General features: G+C 45.8%; 1 protein-coding gene across 2 annotated transcripts; it reads right to left on the bottom strand.

Moving 5' to 3' along the window:
* Positions 1–282: 282 nt before the first annotated feature.
* LOC135823407 (kinesin-like protein KIF3B) lies at positions 283–20,889 on the bottom strand. Of its 2 annotated transcripts, none has more exons than XM_065336251.1 (28): positions 20,596–20,889; positions 20,347–20,435; positions 19,675–19,782; positions 16,828–16,898; positions 15,928–15,981; positions 15,522–15,607; positions 15,168–15,206; positions 14,603–14,686; positions 14,124–14,203; positions 13,179–13,248; positions 12,461–12,553; positions 11,918–11,989; positions 11,420–11,480; positions 10,956–10,999; positions 9,061–9,104; positions 8,728–8,823; positions 7,611–7,675; positions 7,145–7,335; positions 6,745–6,837; positions 5,731–5,856; positions 5,072–5,191; positions 4,597–4,715; positions 4,026–4,142; positions 3,373–3,478; positions 2,164–2,306; positions 1,307–1,399; positions 839–1,022; positions 283–629 (listed from the first exon to the last, which is right to left on the bottom strand). In XM_065336251.1, the coding sequence occupies exons 1-27, from the start codon at positions 20,605–20,607 to the stop codon at positions 908–910; spliced, it is 2,391 nt and encodes a 796-aa protein (XP_065192323.1). In that variant the 5' UTR covers positions 20,608–20,889; the 3' UTR covers positions 283–629; positions 839–907. The 2 variants fall into 2 exon arrangements, with proteins under 2 accessions (XP_065192323.1, XP_065192324.1); XM_065336252.1 differs by having other exon boundaries at positions 5,731–5,835; positions 20,596–20,888.
* Between the last annotated feature and the right edge of the window lie 1,592 nt (positions 20,890–22,481).

Raw genomic sequence — 22,481 nt, 5'->3', positions numbered from 1 at the left:
AGTTGAAAGGTTTGCATGAAGATCATCATTCTGGTAGTGAAATATTGTGTCAAACATGCAATGCAGGAAAGTGAAGTGATAGAGGAAACCCATCCTCTCTTCTGTTCATTGCAGAATAGTACATGTATCAGATAAAAGACATCTCTAATTTTAAATGCTGACCACTGGCAGAAGAGAGAACTCCAGAATAAGTTGCTTTTTGCCCACACTAGCTGCCCAACATGCATGCTCAAGCCGAGTTCCCCAGCTCGGACCACCATTGCCATTGGCGGATACAGTCTGTCCAATAACCGTGCTGGATTAATTTTTTTAAAAGGAAAATGCGCAATGGGTTGCGTTTACTGGCCAAAATTGCGATGCAACATGTACACCATTATTCTTCATTGATTTTTCATATGTTATTGCAGGAAGAGATCATAGGTTAAAGCAAAGGGTTTCACTCCGGGACTAGAATGCAGACATTGCGAACAAAGACCAGCCAAAGCTCAAGTATGAAGAGTAAGACCAATCATTAATTTTGATGTCACAGCATAGACTGAACAAATTTAAATACAATTTTATACAGGGGAGGGGATAACAAAATGCTAGTGGTCAACGGGAAAATATAATGTTTTAAAATAGATAACAAAAGTAGTACAGTGCGGTGGGGGTTCTGGGACAAAAGTCACCTTTGACCCCTGGCTGCCAAATAAGGAAGAATAGTCCATATATGGCAGATGACCTTTGACCTGTGAGCTGCCATATAAGGATGAATAGTCCATATTCTTCCTTATTAGGCAGCCAGGGGTCAAAGGTGACTTTTGTCCCAGAACCCCCACCGCACTATACTACTAACAAATTTACACTGTGTGCAAGTTCAGACTTTTGAAGAAACTGATTAGTCTTCAAATATTTCCGGTGACCCATTCTACAAGTAATGGGTGCTGTTCGCTACAAGACCTCTGGCAGTCGGGAACTGACTGGCAGCCGTGGGTGTAGCAGTCGCGGGCCTTCCTGCTTTGGACGCGGCCTTCTTCGATTTCCTGTAGGAAATGATAGTGAGGAGCAGAATTCAAATCAGAACAAGCTACGATGTGCGTTGACTGTCTAGAATGCCCTGTGCACAGCATCCGGTACAAGTGTGTTACAGGAATGGACAAGTGATTAGACCATTCTTACCTTGTTGCTTCATGCAAAGATACAGACCAGGCAAGGAGTTTGCTGGGCTGCTAACATCATACCTGCGTGACATGCAATCATGAGTTTAATTTGGAAGTCACGGTGAAAGGTTTGGGGTTACAGGAGATGGCAAACAGTTTGCTCTTACGCCTTCTTTCCAGCCTTTCCTGCCTTTCCGGCACGAGTCGCCGCCCGGCCTGATTCGATAGCTTCACGCATAGCAACTGCTTCCGTCAGCTCGCTGCACACAGAAGACAAAAAATCCCGGATTTCAATCTCAATACATTTTTTCACAGTGAAACTTACGATTAGTGTGGGCAATGGAACCACACATGCACGCACGCACACACACACACACACACACGCACACACACATGCACACACACACACACCAACACACACACACACCACACCACACATCCCACCCTCTCCAGCCAGCCCCCCCACCCCCTCCCCCCCCCCCCCCCCCGTCCCACACACACACCACTAAAAATGAATAGCAACATTTCATCCAAGAAACGTTGCACTTCAAAAGGCTGAGAGAAGAGATGGAAATGAACCAAGTTGGAATGCAAAGAGTTTCCTAACAGACCAGCGTTTTGTGACTCTAGATGGTCAGAAAGGTGCCCAGTAGGCGGACGTGCCCGGATTAGGGCCGTCCGGATCTGGGGAGTTTTACTGCACTCGCTTCACCATCCTTTCGTCCTGGTTGTACTGTAAAACTGCCCAGATCCGGGCAGGTTGGGACCGAGCACTGTCCGTAGCTAGGAATTGCCCGTAACTCAGAACGTATGTACTTACTGGCATGCAAGAAAACATCTTTTATGCCAATTAATTAGTTTTTGGGGCCCTTTCCCCCGTTGAAATGCCAATTTGTATGACTCTAAATGTATGACTGTAGATGGGTCAGAAAGGTGCCCGGTAGACGGACGTGCCCGAATTAGGGATGTCCGGATCTGGGGAGTTTAACTGCACTCGCTTCACCCTACTCTATATTGCTCGTACCTGACATCTATGATGAGATCCTCGGCGCCCTCGTCCAGAGCGGCAGTGAGAGCTGCCTGCACTCGCGGCGCCACTTCCGGTCCCTCGTAGTCGCGAGTAGTTCTGCCTGCCAAGTCCAGGTCCACTTGCAGTGCGTTTTCAGGCTAGAGCGCATAGCAAGAAGTAAAGCAAAGTTCACAAGTTCATGTTACCACCTATACGGTAAAAGCAGAAATTTTCGGTGATGTAATATTTTTGGTATTCTCCAAAATCGGCGGTTTGGTGGAGGGAAATTTTCGGTAAACCCGGTTTCCAGGTAAGTGTGCTAATACTACATGCATACAGTACCGGTTCTGCCGAAATTTTCGGTGGGTTTTATTTTCAGTAAAAATTGTCGGCACCGAAGTTACCGAAAATTTAACACCACCGAAATTTTCTGCTTTTGCAGTACATTGTTGTGTTGAGAAACGTAGCCTGGGATGACAGCTACATATCAGAGCTCATAGTACCATAGTTCATAGTACCATAGCTCATTATCCTATCCACGATGGGAATTAACCATATTGCGTGACCGATCCTTTCAATGTTCTTATCTTTCATTTTCCTTTCCCAACTGGACTCTTCCTTGGTTCCCCCTTTCTCTCTAGCTAATCTCTTGCACCTTTTTGCTATTATTCATTTAATGTGGGGCTTTGAATAAATCATGGACACACCATAGCTCAGTGGCTAGAGCATCGCTGGCCACAGGCGATGGTCCCTGGTTCAAGTCCTGGTGGTGAGAGTCAATTTTTTCTTCAGACTTTTCCCATTTGCATCATTCCCTCATATCAATGAAAACACAACCAGCTTAGGGAATTTCGCTTGCATCAGTATAGTGTTGAAAATACAACAACAGTGGAAGGTGAAACCAGAGGAGAGAATATTGAAGTTTGTGTAGTCATAACATGGCTCAGGGCTAGGCAAATAGACCTCAACTCACTCTTAGCCATTATCACCGCCGCTACCGCTGCTTATGCTGCAATTCTATAATTACATCGCCAAATTTTCAGCCTAGAGTCTTCATCGGGAAGAATATTGAGGAAAGTGTCTGAATTGACTGATATTTTCGTTGCCGGTGTGTTGTTGCATGAGCCATGCCTATTCGTTTCAACAATAGTGCTCGAGGATGTGTTTAACTGTGCTGTTCATGCACTTGCAACTATGCGTGTAACGGTCGTTGAAAGCACTCACCCGATACTTTACGTGACCCGGTGCGATAACGGAGTGCTGACTGCTTCGTTTCCGTTTCGTCGATGTGTCCCGCGACTTCCCCATCGGCCTAGGGAGCACGACTTCGCTGGGGAAATCAATAATTATCAGGTAGAGCATCAAAGAAAACCAAAGTTGTAACACCCTGTATCTGCTGGACGAAAGTCTCAACTGAGTGCATGCATATAGCATCCCCCTCTTGTGTTCACTTGCATAGCAAAGCGGAGTCGATTATAAATCTAACCTTTTTTGTTCTTTAAGTCTAGTGAAGAAGGGTGAGACTTCTATTCGGAGAATAGTGGTTCCTATTCATAACGGACCATAAAGGATATGTGCAAATTGTCACTACAAATGGGAAAATATTGCCCCTCTCCAAGAGAAGCCACAGTCGAAGGTCGTCTAGTGCATTGATAACTGCAACGCTAACGCACAACAAGGGTTGACGCATACCGTGCTTCCCAGAATGTAAGTCGCACCTTTTTACACTAAATTTCAAGAGCGAAGAAGGGGGTGCGACTTACAATCGAATGTGACATCCTAGTTACGTGCCAATATTGAAACAACATGGCCCAATTCTGAAAAAGGTGGGTGCGACTCATAATCAAATGCGACCTATAATCGGGGAAATACGGTACCTATAATCTTCTTTGACATCAACCAGCGTCCACTGGTCGGCATCCTCGTCCCACTCGGCACGCGACATTATCCTCTCCCTGACGTCTTCCGGTACAAAGTTCTCCATTAGCAAGTCTCTGCAACGGGCAAAGCACAGTACATTCGGCGATACGTGATCAGGTTTTAAAATGTAAATGTTAATGCTGATTGGAAGTTGCCATTCATACCTATCCGCTTCTATCCGTTTTGCAGCAATATTCAATTGTGGACTAGAGGAGGAGGTCTCTTGATCTTGAAATGAAGCTGATTTGCTCGTCAGTTGTTGTGCGCTCCTATCGCACTTTCTCACTACATGTTATCCTGGTACAGTCAAGTGCAGCTGCTTCAAAACTCGTCCCTATGGGGTCTTTTCAATTTTCAATTTAATATTGGTTCAGTATCTAAGTGGAAGCTGATTTGGGGAATAAAAAGAAGCAAGCATTGCAGAGATGAGGAGAGACCCTGGTACAGAACATATAGGAACTGATCTGGTGTACAGCTCTACACAAGGATGTTTGTAGCTGCAGTGCCTTTTGTAGCAAATTATCTTACTTAAGGCGAATTTCCCGAGTCAGATCCTCCAGTGTGGACATGAGGTCAAGTCGCTCATCAGCAAACACACTCTCCAGATCGCTGATATCCTGCAGGGCAGTCTGGTACTTGCCATACAGCTGCGAATGTGGCAGAAACAAAACAAAACACACAGCACACAATGATAGCTTGAACAAGCTGCTGCCAATATGCGGGATGTTATGTTACGTAACGGAAATAAAATGCTGGAATGATACTCGATCTCCAGTCAGCTAGCTTCTTCGAACTTGTAAGGCCAAAACACATGAGCTGAGAGTTGCCGAGCCAAATGCAATGAAGTGAAGTGCGATGAAGTGTAGCTAGCAATAAAGCATTTTTGAACCGGTTCAAAGCATCAACGTCAGTGGGTTCAAACTAAGTGAAACACAACACTCTGTACAAGAATTGCTGCCAGACATTACAGGAGGAAAGAACCCACCAGCGGAAAGTCACTTACAGCGTTGAGTTTCTTTGTTTTGACCATGACCTCTTGCTGGAGAGAGCTGAAGGTTTCCGCCACCTCAGCAGTCGACTCCTCCTTGGCTTCGAGCTCTTGTTGCAGTTCTCTTTCCTTTCTCTGCCGGAGAGAACAGCACATTAGTATAGAAGCCATACATGTCAGTACTAGGAACACTAATAAACACCAAAGCAAACGGTGTGCTCAGTGCATTGAGTGAACAGCGACTGAATGAAGCGGCTGTCAGTTGACAAGCCCTTTGTTACGTGCCACTAATGACAGTATATTTTGTTAGGTGCCTCCTCCCGTTCCATTGGAAACCGTGTGTCCTTGTCGGTAACTTTAATGTTCTAATGAAATACGTACAATATCACACCAATTTAAGGGGTTCACGCCGAACGCAGAACGCAAAGTGCAGCACCTGACTTTGGTACTGTCATTCAACTGTGGTCTTTCGCAGTAGAAGCTTTCCATCGCCGAGCCCCAAAGCTCAGACCAGAGATCCGCTGCTGCTGCTGCTGCCGTCGTCGTTGTTGTTGTTGTTGTTGTTGTTGTTGTTGTTGTTGTCGTCGTGGTCGTCGTTGTTGTTGCTGCTGCTGTTGTTGCCGCCGTCGCCATCGTCGTCATTGTTGTTGTGAAAGAGGACCAAAATGCCCTACCTTTTCTTCGGCGATCTGACGTCGCTTCTCTGCCAAGATCCTCTCCTGGTCTTCTGTGTGGGCATGGATAGTCTTTCCACCGACCAGCAGTTTCCCTTGCATTGCCTGCATATAGTCAACATAGAGCTGTGTTGCGACACACACATCAGGTTAGGCACTCGAAAAAGCTAGCTCTGTACAATGTAATTGTACAGCCTAGGCATAGCCGGCAATCACACAAACAGTACAAATCACAAAACTTCAAGGGAAATCCCCTTCTCCCCTCATTATTCCACTTCTCTCGACTTCGAATGTGTTCACATCCTCATGCAGGCACAGACACTCATGTCAATGAAACGAGACAGCTTGGAAGCCTAGTAGCCCTCGTTATGCTTTTTTTACCTAGATCGTCATGTGTGTTGTTCAAACCGATAGAAACGTCTTTGCTCTACGACTATCGAGCAAGTGTTTTCGTATTGCAAAGAAGGTTTTATCAGTTCTAATAACACGCATGACGACCTCAGTAAAACAAAGCATAGCGAGAGCCCGCTCGTTCCTAATTTGTTTTAGTTATAATAAGAAAGTTAAGCTCAGAACCACAAATAGATACAATCATAATTCAAAACTCGCTGATGAGTCCACAAAGGACGAAACAGCTCTGTCCGCAGGTTGAGTAATTCAAAACTCTAACTCCCAGACAGGTACATTCTACCAAAGGTATTATAGTTAGTATGCAGCATTGGGTATTACGCAATGGTGCTAGCTTATGGTGCTAGCTTATAAATTTATCATTTTCCTATTTTGTCAACACATAACATGGGATTCGAACCCGCACTATCGCCCCGCATACATTCCCCCGATACACTTCGCATACACACACATTCTACCAAGTTGCTTCACGTTATGCATATCAATTTTTTGTCAGATCTGGATAAGAAGAACTCCGGATAAGACAAACAAACTTGTTCGGTCCCTTGAAGTTCGTGCTAACGAGGTTTGATTGTACATGGACTCTGCAGGTGCGTGACCACTCACGTCAATAGTCTTTGATAGCTTCTTGACCGTGTCCTGTTCCTTGACGAGCTGTTTCGATCTCTTGTGTAGCTTGTGCATGAGCTTGTCCTTCTCCTGCAGGTTTCACAATCACATTGTATGAACCATTGATACAATGCATGTACAGTACGCGTAACAGTATGATTGGAAATTCGGACGCAAGCCAAGGAATTCAACAGCTTGTTACAAAACGAATCCATGCTGTACGTATGCATGGGTGTTCAAGCCATTGTCCCATGACACGCAATGAATATAATTATGTTATCAGATCTTACTTCAGACGTGCTGTGTGCTAACACACGGAGAAAATGTGCAACATAACACTGCTACTGCTCAGCACGCTTATGGCGCGTCGCAGTGTCATTTTGCACTTTGGTCTTACCTCGGCAATTATTTCCTTGTTCTCCAGGATGGCGGTTTTCTCAGCCTCGATCTTGGCTTGCTGCTCCTTGAGCCTTAAAGCTGCATCTAACCGCGGGTCGTCCTCTTCTTCAGCACCGTCGTCGTCTTCTTCTTCATCACCTTCCTCCTCTTCACCCTGGCTTTCTCCGTCTTGGTCACCCTCTCCCGAACCTAACATGAGGCGTGGCACGAAAAGCGTACAAACAGGAGCAAAATACTAAGCTCTCTGCAGTAGCACACAAACAGGAGCGAAGTGCTAAGCTCTCTGCAATAGCGTACAAGACGAAATCGCAGCAAACTGTTTGCAACTGGTCCCACTGACAGCGGCAACACAGCAGATAATGAAGAGTATGCAACATCTCAGCTAGGAACACTACATTTTCTGATATACTCGGCATCAAAGCCGGTTGAGCTTGTCGCCACCCCCTGAATTTAAAGCCACGCACCTTTTCGTTTCTTCTTTCTCCGCTTGCCTTTTTTGTTGCCCCGTTTTTGCAATTCTGACTGCAATCTGCATGGAAAAGAAAGAAGAAACAGCAAAATACAGGAATTCGAATACCACCCTGTATACTCTGAGCAAAAGAAAAAGCAACGAATGGCTAGAGGAGTAATGAGCAGAGCAAAACAAACAATGGTGGTCATCATGCAAGTTAATGCTTTCTTGCTAACGTCCCGGACCTTTATCATGAATATCTCACCAGTGGAATTGAAGATACAGTAAACCTTGTGACTAACGACCACCCCTTGAGGCCAGAGAAAGTGGTCTTTAGTGGCAGGTGGTCCTTAGTTAGAGGTTTGCACCGCACAACGATATAATTCTTATGAATGTGAGACCGTGCCTGGCGAAGTGGTCTGTGGTACCAGGCTGGTCGCTAGTCACGGTGGTCTTTAGTTACAAGTTTTACTGTAATACAGAGCCGAAGCAGTCCGGTCATTTTTTTTCATGATGTTTCATTCATCCACTCCATATAGGGCTTGAAAGTGCTACGTCACAGCATAGCAACAATTTCAAATATTCAAAAACTGGATCCACTTGGATCCGAGCACATTTCAAGCGGTCTTACTCACAGCAAGGTGATGTAGCCAGTGCAACTGACTGATTTGGCTAATAGGGGCGGGGTGACAACTGCTGGCAAAATAAAAGTCACACCTGCATGCGACATGAGTGGGTTGCTATGCACCCACATACTTAGGCAATAGCAAAGTCACACCTTAGTGGATCCAAAATAGAAATCTGATATCAACTTACTACTCCCTGGGCGTTTTTGACGTCATCACTTTCAAGCCCTATCGTTTGCTCTCATCATTTATCTCATGCCGAGATTCTCTATACTGAAGAATGTTCATTCCATTTCAAAGTCTTCTGCACCCATCACACGCACTATGCACGTCCAGTGCTGGCAACTGAAATCCAACCCCCGGTGCGCGGTGCGTTCACATTCTGGCCGTCTCTTTTTCGTAGTAGTTTTACAATCCCGTGTTGGGTCTTTGCGATGTGAGCACACCGTTCAGGGGTCGTATTTCAGTTGCCAACACTGTACTGTGTACATACTGTGCACATACTTCTGTATCTCGTCTTGGTACTCGCGAAGGAGTGCGTCCTTTGGGTCTTCGTTGATCTTGGGTTTGTTCTTGATGTTCTTGGCCCTGTTTGCGTACCTGCAGTAACATCAACATTGTGAGACTATGTTTGCAGATGGGTGTTAACGTTGTACCAGCAAGATGTCAGCGAATACATGATATCAAACTGATCAAGTGCTGATGTCATTACACGTGAAAACTGAAAAGGCACAATTAATGTGCAGTCTGGTTCGAGGAATCAAACAGGAATACGACAAAAGAAAGACCTGCTTTGAGTGTTGATAAGTGCACAAGGATCTTTCAATAGGTACTCACCGAAGTGTTGTAATTGTCTCCTCGTAGTTGTAGTCAGCTGGTCCCTGATCAGTGGGGACAGACACCAATACATGCAGCAGTACAGCAGACAAAATACATCTTAGAACCTGCATGGACATTACCTATTACGCTTCCTTCCTGTCAGCAGCAGGAACAGCGAATCTAAAAACTGGCTCCTACGCAGTATCTGCTAACCACTACCCTGGTGTCTGGCAGTTGCTTTACAGCCACGTTTGTACTACTGTTCACCCAAGGAAGATGATGATGTTGTACTGTACATGCTATTGAACCATGGTACACGCTGCTGCGCTGCCTTGTACACACTGCATTGTATCGCTGACACGTGCACCTTTTTGTGCTGGTAAATACACCACTTTTGTGCTGATGCGTACACCACTTTTCATTATTTTAATTTAGTTTGTCTTCTTCATATACCTCAGTGCAGGATCCAGGGCAATATCGATCTGTCTCGTATTTATCACACTGGCCCATGTGTATGGCAAGCCCCTGCAGTACAGCACTGACTAGTAAGCACTTGCATTTGAGAACACACATGTTGTTGAGGGGCACTTTTCTCCTACACGATTGAGTGTTGCGATTCCCAAGATTGACTGTAGTGTCCGTCGCTCTGAAGCAACTCTAGTGAACATAGCAGTGCAGTGCAGTCAAGCTGTACTCCGTCCAGCAAGACATCAGAACATGGCTGTTGCTGACAGCTACTACTGCTGCGGATATTGAAGTCCGTTGAGAAGTCAAGTGGCCACAGGGCTCTGGCCTTGCGGCCGTGAGCAGTGGTGAGCAGTGGTGTGAGCAGTGCTGAGCAGTGGTGAGCAGTGGTGAGCAGTGGTGTGAGCAGTGGTGAGCAGTGGTGAGCAGTGGTGAGCAGTGGTGTGAGCAGTGGTGAGCAGTGGTGAGCAGTGGTTGAGCAGTGGTTGAGCAGTGGTTGAGCAGTGGTTGAGCAGTAGGCCTCCGCGGAATATGTCGGCATAATTTCGGGAATTATCGGTGTGATTTTTAAAACGGGAATTATTGGCAATTTTTGTGGAATAATCGGTAAAATTTGAGCAATGCCCCCCTTTTTTCAATTTTTTTCCATTTTAACACCATGATTTGTACCAAAAAGCTTGTGATCCTGAATGAGTTGATCGCCCGGTATTTCAAAAGAGAAAGAAAAAAAAGCTTCCAGCCGAGTTTCACGCGAACCGTGATTTTTTTGCCCGTACAAGTGGCAAAAAAACCCGTAAGCGGTACGGTATCTGCAAAAAAGGGAAGAAAAAAAGCATTATCGTGAGAATTATTGGTGGAATTACGGGAATTATCGGACGTAATTTTGAGCAATGCTCAAAGGAATTATCGGTAAAAATACGAGCATATTCCGCGGAGGCCTATTGAGCAGTGGTGGTCCGTTTTTGCAGTGTTACAGTGCTAGTACGCGCTAAGCAAGTAAGAGCGCCGGCAGCCCCGGTCACTCCAACTGATTTCAATGTCCACAAAAGTAGATGAGTGCTTCCAGACGAGAACAGCAGTATTCCCATTCCGTTTTTGCTTTAGCGTAGCTCTGAGGTCGACACACTTATTTATTTTCTACCCTTCCTCTCTCCGTATTTCTGCCCCTCCCCCCTTTCTCTCTCATTCCCTCCAGCGTCCACATGTATCAAAGGAGGCTAACCCGCCTGTTTGTGGTGCGACTTTAAATAAACTTCTACAACAACAACAACAATAACAACAACAACAACAACAACAACAACAACAACAACAACAACAACAACAACAACAACAACAACAACAACAACAACAACAACAACAACAACAACAACAACAACAACAACAACAACAACAACAACAACAGCATATGCCTAGCATCAGTCATTCTCCCATCATATCTTGCCACCTACCATGGTAGCTACCATCACTGTTCTGGCGTTTCCACCCAGAGAATCTGCCAAAGCATTGCACACAAGGCATAGCAGGCATAGCAGGGATATGCACACACTCACTACTCATTTCCCACGATCCCATGATCATTATTGTTTTGATACAATCATTTGCTGCTTCACATGTTAGCGCCCAGATTTCCCTATACCCATTTCATTATGTACGCAAAGGTTTGTACTGTCTCTGGAATAGTGCATGATGTACCTGAAACGCAAAGCTGTTCACACACCGTCATTCATATCAATGTGTATGTATTCATGTTGCTTAGAGTTGGGGAAAGCATGGTAAATGACATCATCATGTTGCTTAGAGTTGTGGAAAGTATGGTAAATGACATCATCAGTTGCTTCGAGTTGGGGAAAGTATGGTGAATGACATCATCATGTCTACTTGGCAAACAGGTCTTCCATGCACGGGAACTGACCTTGTAGCAGACGTGTCAACTTGGAGTCTCGGTACGGAACGAAAGAACTTCGGCTATCGACCTGTGACGGAAAGATGCACGCAGGCATGTGTGCTCTAGTGCACATGGCTTTCAAACGCAGTTTTCCTCTATCTTTCTACGTTTCTTGGTTACTGTAAAAGCCATATATATATAACGAAGTGCTAACTCTAACGAGTTAACGAGGAGAAATCTGTCGTTAAAATAGAAATCGTTATTCAGAAATCGATACATATACTGTCCTATTTAGCGTTGAGAATGAGTGAGAATCGTTTACCTTTGGTACACGTGAACTAGTCAATTCTGGGAAATCGTTATATATGCGCCTCGTTAGAATAATGGCTTTTACAGTAGCACAATTTGTTCTGACACGACTGGCTCTCACGCTTCATCTGATAGTTTACACATGACCGACATGAAGTGAATAATAGTTTGGCTACACAGGTAAACTCAAGGCGGCAATGCTCTCCATCAACTTACCAGAGCAGAGATTACGTTTCCAAGTGTCGATAGCGATAAATTAATTTTCGTTGCTTCCTTGAGACGTTCACCCTGCAAAGGATATCATTATAACAAATCGCATAAATCTATAGGTACAAACTGCTCACACAACAGCGCTGAAAAGGTACGAATAAATAAAAATTAATATCAAACCAAATAATAAATGTGCAGATCAGCAACAATTCATTGAAGGAAGAAGAAAGGACCATTAAGTTACGAGTGATGACTAACAGTCCACCAAGGTTTTGTGCCTTGTTGTCGCACCATCTGGCCGTATTATTATCTCTTTACCTAGGTGGACGTTTAGTCATCACACGTAACAACAATCATCACAATTCAAAAAGATGGACAGGGTTCCAACGATTGTCATGGCAACCGAGCCGGCTGATTCCCTCTGTCTAAGCCACCATGCTATGCTCCCCCTCCAGTATCAGTCCTGACATGTCAAAAGTGGAACCCCTTGGCTAAAGAAAAGAGTGCGACACAGATCCATCAATGGCAAGTGACTATGCTATGACTTACTGTTGCACCTGTCTTGGACTGTCTCTCACTGCCTGCCAAGTCCACAAGGTTCAGCTTGCCCACGTGGATATGGTTTTCGCCATCAGGCCCGACCTGCATGCACAGATTCATAACACATTTCGCACAGGAACGACACTGAATTAGTTACTATGTCGTCTCCCTAAATGCTACAACTCTGACGTAAACACACTTTCAGCAAAAGAGAAGTTTCACATTCGTCACATGACCCTGCGGGGCAGCCATGTTGGTTCCAGCTCCAGTCAACCCCTGCATCTACATCTATAAAAATGTCACATGATATCGGCCATGTTGGTTCCAGCTCCAGTCAACCCCTGCATCTACATTTATAATTATGTCACATGATATCGCCCATGTTGGTTCCACTGTCTGCATGACATGATCATTTTCGGTACAAATTTCGTCACATGACAAAAGCATCAAACTACTCTATAGCCTGTGGAAATTAAAATGGGACGTACGCATCAATTACTCCCCATTAGGTTTTGCACGGCAAGTCCACTACAACTGTATACACAGTTACACACCTTGATACCAGCTCTGCATTACAGGTCGTGGACTTTTGTACTAGAATGGGTTGTACCTGCCAAGTATGGGGCAACTTGCCCCGGAAAAAAAGGTGACGGCCATCTTAGATGCATACATCCCATTAATAAGTGCAATGCGTTTCCACTGAGCTTCCCTGCATAGTTCCACTGACCTTGCAACATTCCACAGTGATGATGAAGATAGCATGCGACCGGGATGAGTGCTCGTTCATGTCAGTACACCTGCAGAAGCAGTCGGTGGAAATGGAAGGAATGGGAAAAAAGGAGGCATGTTTCAAATCCAGAATGTAAAAAATGGACAAATTCCCATGGAAACCTGTCTATGTGCGTAGTCCCTAGCTACATTCGCGGGGGAAAACACACTTTTCCAATCGTGGAAAACCTACTTGTGAGCATGCACAGTAGCATACCATAGTGTTAGGCAAGCTCCAGATATGCCCACATTCCGTACCCTCGTCAGACAGCACTTCAGTATCGCCCAGTTATCAAAATCACAGTCACCACTTCCGCTGCACACCTGGCTGGGCATCCCATTGCTTTGCAAGTTGCTAATCCCTCCCCATTTTTTGTACGTGCTTTTCATTTTCATTTTTCTCTTCTTCCGTGGTTGGTCTCACCATCTCCCCAGTTCAATTGGCTGTCTTGGCATGCTACGAGGTGCAGAAATATATTTAAAAAACAATACCCGTGCATCATGCCACACCGACAATGGGACTGTGTCACCTACCAAGAGTGGAAAAGAGAAGAGATTATCCTGTTTTTTTTGGACTCCACATTTTATCCCAGCCAACACAATTATATGCATACTGCTTCCGGCGCTGTAAATATGCTTGGAGCTCCAAAGAGATGTTGGAGAGATATGACAAATTGTAAAACAAGTGCATCGCAAGCGAAACAATTCCGACTCGGGAGGGACGCCTAAAACACATCGGAACCCCCTGTCAATAGGGCTTGATGCGGGATGCAAAACAACTCAGCGACATCCGTTCTCGTTAGAAACGAGTCAATAAAGCTCCAATTTCTAGGAACCCTGCAGATGCATATAAAGAATGAGAGTATGAGCAAGATTTAACAAAGGACCAGGTTGCCATACTTACCCGACTGATCTGTTCTTGTTGCCCACGGTCATAACCCGTTCGATTTCATCGGAATTCTTTGCAACAAACGCCTTCAGATCCTGAGAAGCCAGAATGGAAATATCATACAGAAAATAGTCAACATTGTTCGTCAAGTACATACCATCATATTTACGTCAGTAGTGCAGGGAGAAAAAATAAACATTCCACTTCCGTCATAACACTTCGTTCTTCTGTATTGGAAAAGCAGAATAAAATTGTCATGGTTCACGCGAGACTCGCTTAGAGTCTGAGTTTTCTGCACTACTCTCCAGGATTATGGTGCATATGTACATGTAGCTACTAAAGCGATGGGAGGTAAGTAGATCACACCCACCACTAGGCGGTCAAAGACCGACAAATCCCATTCACTGCATCTATTATCTCCTAGTGTTCCAGGCCACGGGTATCGGAAAGACCAGCCACACATTGTCCATGGTGACATTCTCTCTGTCACCTACCTTCACGTATATACCGGTGTCTGGCCTGTCACGCAGTTCCAGTCGGTTCTCTTGGTCCTTGGAAAGCAGATCCCTGATCTGTTCCTGCAAAACAGCAAATAAATCCACAGCATTGCATGTGGGTGAGAAAGTTACGGTACCAAAAAGGAATCGGATAAAGAAATCTGCAATAGAAAGACATGGGTACAGCTAATGGGATTTCGGTCTTTGACCACTTGGCGGTGGGTCTGATCTACTCATCTCCCACCGTTTAGGCGCTGCATCTGCGCCTTTGATCCTAGAGGGTGGTGGCGTTCCCACGGCGGATGCGGAAAACTCGGCTTCCAGCCGAGTCTCACGCGAACCGTGAAATTTATATTTGATAGAAAGAAAATTAGAAGATAGCCTATCAAGGTAAATGGTTCCAGGACAACATACAGGTTGTGTGATGCAGTACACAACCCACAGTAGCTGTCAAGATTCTTGTTCATCAGAATTCATTCGGAGCCAGAGCCTTCTGTTACACTGTGTTGACATTGAGATAACGGTAACAATGAGTTGACGACGGGACCAGTGGCACTCTTACCTGGTATATTTCCAGATAGGAGGCCCGCACAAGGTATTGCTAAGTACACATATGAAAAGGACACACAAACGTACACACACACACACACACACATGGATTTTGCTTCTGGAAGGATGTCATTGTACTTAAGGCAGGGATGTAGGAATTCAGTAACTCGATGACTACTTTTAGAACTTTTAAGAAGCTTGTATCAATCAATGGGCAATTGCAGTAAGACAATGATAGTGTACAGGTCATACCCTGGAAGTGCCTCTTCATATTAATCAGGGAACGTCTCAATTTAGTCCGTTGCCGTGGCAGAGTTTTCGACACGTATCAACATGCAATGCAGGGCAGCAATGAGTGCACTCTCACCTCATCCTCAGATCGGTTGATGTGATCGAAGATGTGCTTGAACGAGTTAGGAATGACACCGCAGAGCGTGGGATCTGTGCGATCACCTGTGAAAAGTAGGATCACAGCAGGGGAGAGCACTGTAGGGTTTCTTTCCTCCCTAAACATGGTCACCAAGTGTACCCAAAATACATGGCCAAGAGTAAAATTTAATATACATCTTCCAGGGGGGTCGGAAAGTATTCGACATTGGTGCGGCCATGAATGGGTGAAGGGTCCAGGGGTCCTACGCTGGGAAAATGGCGAAGGTTGGAAGTAATTAAAAGGTGGTACTTTTATTCGCCCATGCACGTCACATTCGAATTGGTGTTGGGCACAACGGGAACGTGAAGCCGAGCCTCTGCTAACATCCACCCCCAATACTTACCTTCCATTGTCCAGGTCTTTCCAGTTCCTGTCTGTCCGTAGGCCAATATCGTGCCTGAAGTCACATATACATGTAAACAAGACCAAAGTAGCATACGGTACATGTAAGTCAACTAACATCTGGCACATATTTATTTCAGATGGTGAGCCAAGGAAAAATTGTAACAAGGAAAAAAAGAGTGTGGGCGCAAGTGATGAGATTGATTCCTTGAACTTGTGCCGACACTCTTTTTTGCATATTTATTTTCGGCCACTAGGCCCGGTCATGTTTGGCCGAAAGTTTGTTACGGCCAAAAAATTGTTTTGCAAGGTTTGGTGTGACAGTGCACGCAGGCGGCAGCAGTACAGGCCGAAAATTCGATGCGGCCGAAATGGGTTTTACCCCTTGGAGGCCGAAATTTGAATGGGCCGAAAATCTGTAGACTTACAGTAATCAACACTGGAGGACTGCTATCAACACTGGAGGACTGCTATCAACACAAAGCTATGATCACTTTGAAGTGTCTTCTCACAGAAATTTTAACGTCACAGCACAGGGCCCAAAGCCAGAAACTCTACAATAGAAACAGAGCTCAGCCGTCCATTCTGTATCCACTGTTGATGCTGTCCAGAACAATGAAAAACGTGTGGAAAAGTGCTGTGAAACATTTTTTTACTTTGCACCATATTTGGTCGTAAACAGAATTTTATTCGGCGAAACAGAAGCGTAACAGTTCGTAGATGATTCTCATGCAAATTATGCCCATGTTGAGCTTTGGCAATACACCCTTAAAGACGATGTCCTCTCTCAATACAGCAGACAGGAATTTCTTACAAGTCGATTATAATTCTGCAGCACTAACTGCAAACAAGACGGCATGGAAAAGCTAAGTGGCCTCATTAGAAACCTGTCAGAACATACCATTGTAGCCCTGTAGTACTGATTCAACAAGTGGGCTGAACGTCTCATCATACAGATCCTGTTGTTTGGAACTGGAGGTCATAGCACACAACAAAGAACAATGCCGGTCAGGTGGCCCGAAGCATGCAACACGGGGAAGCTACAGCAGTTGATCTCATTAAAAGTTAAGGGCAAGTGATATTTTAAAGAGAGATCACACTCCAGATGTTTATGCATTGGCAGGACAACAGGACAGTGTGTGTGTGTGTGTGTGTATGTGTGTGTATGGATGCATATATTTATCGGTGTGTCCGCAAGGAGTAGTATGAACTTCAGGGCTCACGGTTGTGCACAAATACGTGGGCGCCATTTTGTTTCTGGCCTGCTCACGCGACGACAGGTCGACTGTCACGCGACCACAGCTCGACCACCCCTTGTACACAAACTCTAGCCATCTCGCAGCGCATTTTCAGTGCGACACATGCCTCTTCAAAATAGAATAAGGTAGCACGGGTAGACAGTACGACACTGAAAATTTGGGTGGAACCAGGCAATATGTGAACTAGGGGTTCAACCGAAGGAATTTTTGATTTTGGCCCCGGGAAACTAAAGATATTGTCACAAAGTCCGCGAATGCTCTACAGCGATCCCTTGATCTAGGGAAAAATCGCTTCGGTTAAACTGTAGCTTAGTATCTCCTGAAGATTTTGAGCCATCGATTGTCAAAATCGGCCAATATTGTGCTACCTTATTCTGTTTTGAAGTGAGCTAAGTCGGCAGGGGCGCACGCGAACTCCCGTGCGCGACGACAAGGAAGGAAGCCTGTGCATATGCGTTGTACGATGCGGAAACTACACCAGCAAGGCAGCGGCAAGGCGTTTTTGCAATGTTTCCTCCGTGACTGACAAACTCTTGAAATATCATTGACCGTTTGCTGTCTCGCTCATCGGCGCTCTACTGCTGTGTGCTTCAGCAGCTATGGCGAACCGAAAATACATGACCAGTACAACGGCGAAGCCATTTGATTCGTCCTCTTGCAACGAAAGAGAGTGGCAAATCAAATAATTCACATCTCTCCATCGTCACTTCTCACAGCAGCGTGGCACGGCTCTTTCACTCGTGTAAGTGCATTTACAAAACGCTCTGAGAACAGAGATAACGAACTAGAACACGGTGTGAGTCTTTGCTTCATTCCATCAAGGAGCTCTTGTCCTCTACCTCTCCTCACCTGCGCCAGTGCACCGGTGGACGACATAGATGTCGATCCCTTTCTCAGTAAAGACTCGGCGGCAGAACTCGCGACTTCTCATCGCAGGACTCAGCGTGCGAACGAACTGTCTGAAGCCTTCGGCTTACGAGGCCAGCACTGCTCGCAACACACTCGCTCGGAAAGAAGCAATAACAACGACAGTGAATGGCAACCAAAGTGAAACACAAGTCCCCAGCCGGTCTCCGTCTTCCTCAGTTCTACTTCTTCTTGTCAGTCACCAGGTCACTGCAACTCTCTCGAGTCCTTGCTGTGCTCCGCGCCGCGTAGGCGTGCACTGCCGCGTGCATAGCTCGAGTCACGCGAGCTCATTTCTATGGTGATCAGATTTCAAGATGTCCTCCCACGTAATCGAGTTTTGGCATCCCAACCGTGAGCCCTGAACTTGAATCTTTAACGAAATGATGCCAGACAAGTATTCCTTCCTTGACTCTCCATTCCTACTACTTGGTCCGCCCAGTTAAAATTGGCGCTTATCTTCTCACTTGGTTTTTTGGTGTTTTGCCTGTGCCACACGGCATGGAACCACCGTTTCACCATGCGAACATAACCATTGACCATTGCATCCGACGACATGGCAGCACAAACCATCACTGAAGTTGCGATCGGTTCGTTTGAGTCTTTTTGACGGAGCTGCCGCCGACGAACACTTCCGTCAGCGCAAGAAAACACTGCAACCTCCACTCGTGTCCGTAAAATAGGTCAGGATGTTCGCATTTCAGAGCGATGGAGAACACAGTTTCTGTCTACTTCCAGCTGTCTGATGGCAAGGATTGTTTACCCCGGGGACGTATAGAAAAGCTGAAAAAGCGCTTCGCGAGCTTGAATTTCAGTGCTTGCACATTACAGCGCCTAGTGAAGGGCTATCACCAGCAAATCGCTGACGAAGAAACTGCAGCTCATGTCGATATCTCCAGTAAGTGAGACCAATACGGCGGACACACTTTGAAGCTCACAGAGGACAGGGCAAAGGAGCTAATCAAAGAAAACACGAAGTTCTGAGAGAAACACTCGTGCAAAGGGCTTTCAGGAAACTAGCCCGAAAGCCTGGTGCACGGCGTTGTAGGTGCAGTACGTACAGGTGCTACATCAAGCGGAAGCTATCAATGCGCTGCATGTAGATCTTCAAGCACCATGCACCAGCGGCTCGCGTGGGTACGGGTGCTGATCAGCAAGTAGCCATTTGAAAAAAGGACACTGATATGGCGTTGCCTTTTTGTCTCAAACAAAGACACATTATTGCGACGAACGGGGATAACACTTACAGTCAACATGCGGGCAGTCTCACTCAGCTTCTGATGGGAAGTTGACAAGCACGCACTGCCTTTGAGCGTGATTCGAGACGAGGAGAAGTGGGACAAGCTATGAAACGACCTGTGCAGCAGCTGTCCGGATCGTACGTTTTGAGCTCTTCCTCCAGCGACGATAGTGGCGAGGAGGATGTGTAACTTGCTTAAATTTCAACTGAGTTGCTTACTGACATGTAAATAATCATGTATATAGTGCTTTGTGATCGTGGCTTGCTTCAAATATTCGTATTTCTTTCCTGAGACAAGTGTGAAGATAAGCGCCAATTTTAACTGGGCGGACCAAGTACTTACTCCCAGTCATAAATACTGTCGAATGTGAACGACTTTGGCGGCTCGGCACGGTGGGTGTTGGGATTCTGCACAATCACAGTGCCCCGCTTGACATCCATCTCAACAGTCCTGCAGAGAGAAAGCACAGCACCGGCAAATATAGAAAAGGCTCACCTAAAAGTGTGCTTGAAGCTGAAGTAAGCCGTTATGTACAACTAATCAGCAGGGGTGAAACGAAGGTGTCAAAGGTTCCAAGAACGTTGTTTACATTCGAAACAAACCTCTGTTTTCAATTGAAAAGAAGGTCAACATAGTCATTAATACTACATGCATGCATGCACTGATCTTCACTGTAGTCTTATTATACTAGTTTACTACAGTGCTGGCCAAAGAAATCCAACATCATTAATAAAGTAGCGCCGCGCTGGAGTGCACAGACTAGTATGCGTAGTGCCAGGGCTGTGTAGCGCCGCGCTGGAGTGCACAGACTAGTATGCGTAGTGCCAGGGCTGTGTAGCGCCCGGCACTATCAATGAGGTTGGATTTCTTTGGCCGGCACTGTAGTACCCAGTGGTCATAGCCTCTGCGTGATAGAACTGTAGATCTACACAATCATACAATTAGGTCTTGATTACCATGCATCATGCATGGTTTTTGTATTGATACACGTCTTGTGTGTGGACTGCACCGCACCGTTTGTATGCTTTCTTTTTCTCCTTGCTGTTCATCGGGCGGCATCTGACGACCACCTGGACACACTCGGCCTTCTTGCTGGAGCCGAGCTGCGCACACAAATTCAACGAAAAGTGCGAGAAAGAATTCAATCGATCAGTTGCTTAACCTTCTTGCAGCGGAACTAGTAAATCACGGATATAGATGTTCTATAGGCGATCAAGCAAACACAACCACGGATGCATTGCCTCAATTCGTACGACTACCTACCGCCGTTGCCATTACGAAGCTTGTCGAAGCCTGAACGCTTCGTGCCGAACGATACGCTGAGCTGTGCTAACGATCGTGGACTGCTGCTAGCATCCAACTGAATCTTGGAGGTGGACAGGGCCGAGATTTCTCTCCAATTTTTTTCCACCTCAGACGATACTCGATAGCGGAGTCGTTTCTATCTTTCTTGCTGTTCTTTAGCTGGAAACTACTCGGTCATGCATGCCCAGCTCGCTGAGGCGTGGGGCTCCACTCGGCCGGCTGTGTTTCCATCTCTCAAACGACGTATTTCCCAAAACTGATGACTGTGTAACTTATTTACGATCAACACGTACTGCAATAATTATTATACTAACTCTGCCGGCCTTGTCTTTCAATGAGTAGTAATGAGCTCCGTCTATGTAGACATGGTTTATCGTGTGATCACTGCACTGTACGTACTGATCACATTGTACTTCACAGCGCGCTAGCACAGTGCCAGTGGTAGCAGTTTGACTTTGAGTTTGAGGCTAAGCCTAAGCACTGCATGCGGCTTGTGAAGTTAGTTAGTTGTGTGGTCACAAATCGTCTGATCCCCTTGGTTACAGTCTACACCTGGCAACACTCGCTTTCCAGCATCATGCTCCATGCAGCAGCGCATGCATGCGCATGCCATGGCATTATTTACAATAATATTATTATTGTATTGCCATGGCATGATTATTTTACAGTATTTTAGTTGTATGATTTGACTGCATGATCTTACTGCAGCGGTATAATTTTAATACTCATAAAAAGGACACACTTCAGGCTCATTACAAACATCTTGAAAGTTTTTGTCTTCACAAGTATACTTTCAAGCCTTCTCATCAGGTGAAATACAGGCAAGGGAAAAGGAACAGGAACAGTGGATTAAATACAGTAAGAAGGTGGTAAAACAGCGCAAAAAGAAAGAAAGAAAGAAAGAAGATAGCTAAAGTAAACAGCGAAAATTGCAATAATGACACAAAGGTGCAAATGGTGCAAATGCGACAAGACACCTACGTGCGTGGCAGTGACAGGAACCGCATCAACCAGAAGAATAACAAGATCGGCAACGGCGGCGATGGCAGCGACTAAAGCACAGACAGAGGCAACGGCTAGGGTCCACTCGACTATATTATATTATTATTAAAAGCATGTCCGCGTAGGTGGCGGGGGTGCCACTTTCGCTTATGCCATTCAGGATTGATATCTGAAGAGTAATACGATACAATAAAATGACAGAAGTGACGTCAACAAAAGCCGTTAGCAACAACACCAATATGACTAATGGAAAACTTCATCCAAAGTATAAAATAAAATAGAATATGCATACAACATGTCTGGTCAGTCCTGTTAGGTGGGGCGGGCTCCACGCCATGCCTGTCGGTCCGCTGCCATTGTGCGGACTGTGTCAACATCTAGCGGCTGGTGGAGGGTAAGTCCATGCCATGATAACAGTTCCGTCTGCAAGACCGTTACCAAAGTCGTCCGAGGTCGACCCCTGAAGCGTTCAGTGCCCTCGTCGTTGGCCAGGCGAAGATACATATCCACTGCCAACTGTGGAGGAGCAGTTGGGGCCAAACGAAAGATATGGCCAGCGAGACTGTAGCGCTGCCTTGTGATCGTCTCGCTGATGGGGACAGCTCCGCAGCGCTTATACAGAGTGTCATTGCTAATTCGTTTAGGGTACCGCATGTCGATGATGCTCCTTAGCTGGGTCCTGTGGAACGAATCCATTCGCGCGAGCTCCGACATCGGTAGGCCCCAAGTGCCGCAGTTGTAGGTAAGGACTGGGATGACGTAGGCGCTGTAGAGCCTCAGCCGAAGACCTTCACTGATCTGGCGCCTCCGGGTCCAGATCTTGAGGAGTGAGTTGAAGGCGG

The sequence above is a fragment of the Sycon ciliatum genome, chromosome 8 (genome assembly GCF_964019385.1).
Source record: "Sycon ciliatum chromosome 8, ocSycCili1.1, whole genome shotgun sequence".
NCBI classification, from domain to species: Eukaryota; Metazoa; Porifera; class Calcarea; order Leucosolenida; family Sycettidae; genus Sycon; species Sycon ciliatum.
This window is presented reverse-complemented; position numbering and strand designations above follow the sequence as displayed.

Coding starts and splice junctions, on each gene's coding strand:
- LOC135823407 (XM_065336251.1), bottom strand. Junction 16,899..19,674: donor GACAGTATTTATGACTGGGA/GTAAGTACTTGG, acceptor TATGACCTCCAG/TTCCAAACAACAGGATCTGT. Junction 4,716..5,071: donor AAACAAAGAAACTCAACGCT/GTAAGTGACTTT, acceptor CCACATTCGCAG/CTGTATGGCAAGTACCAGAC.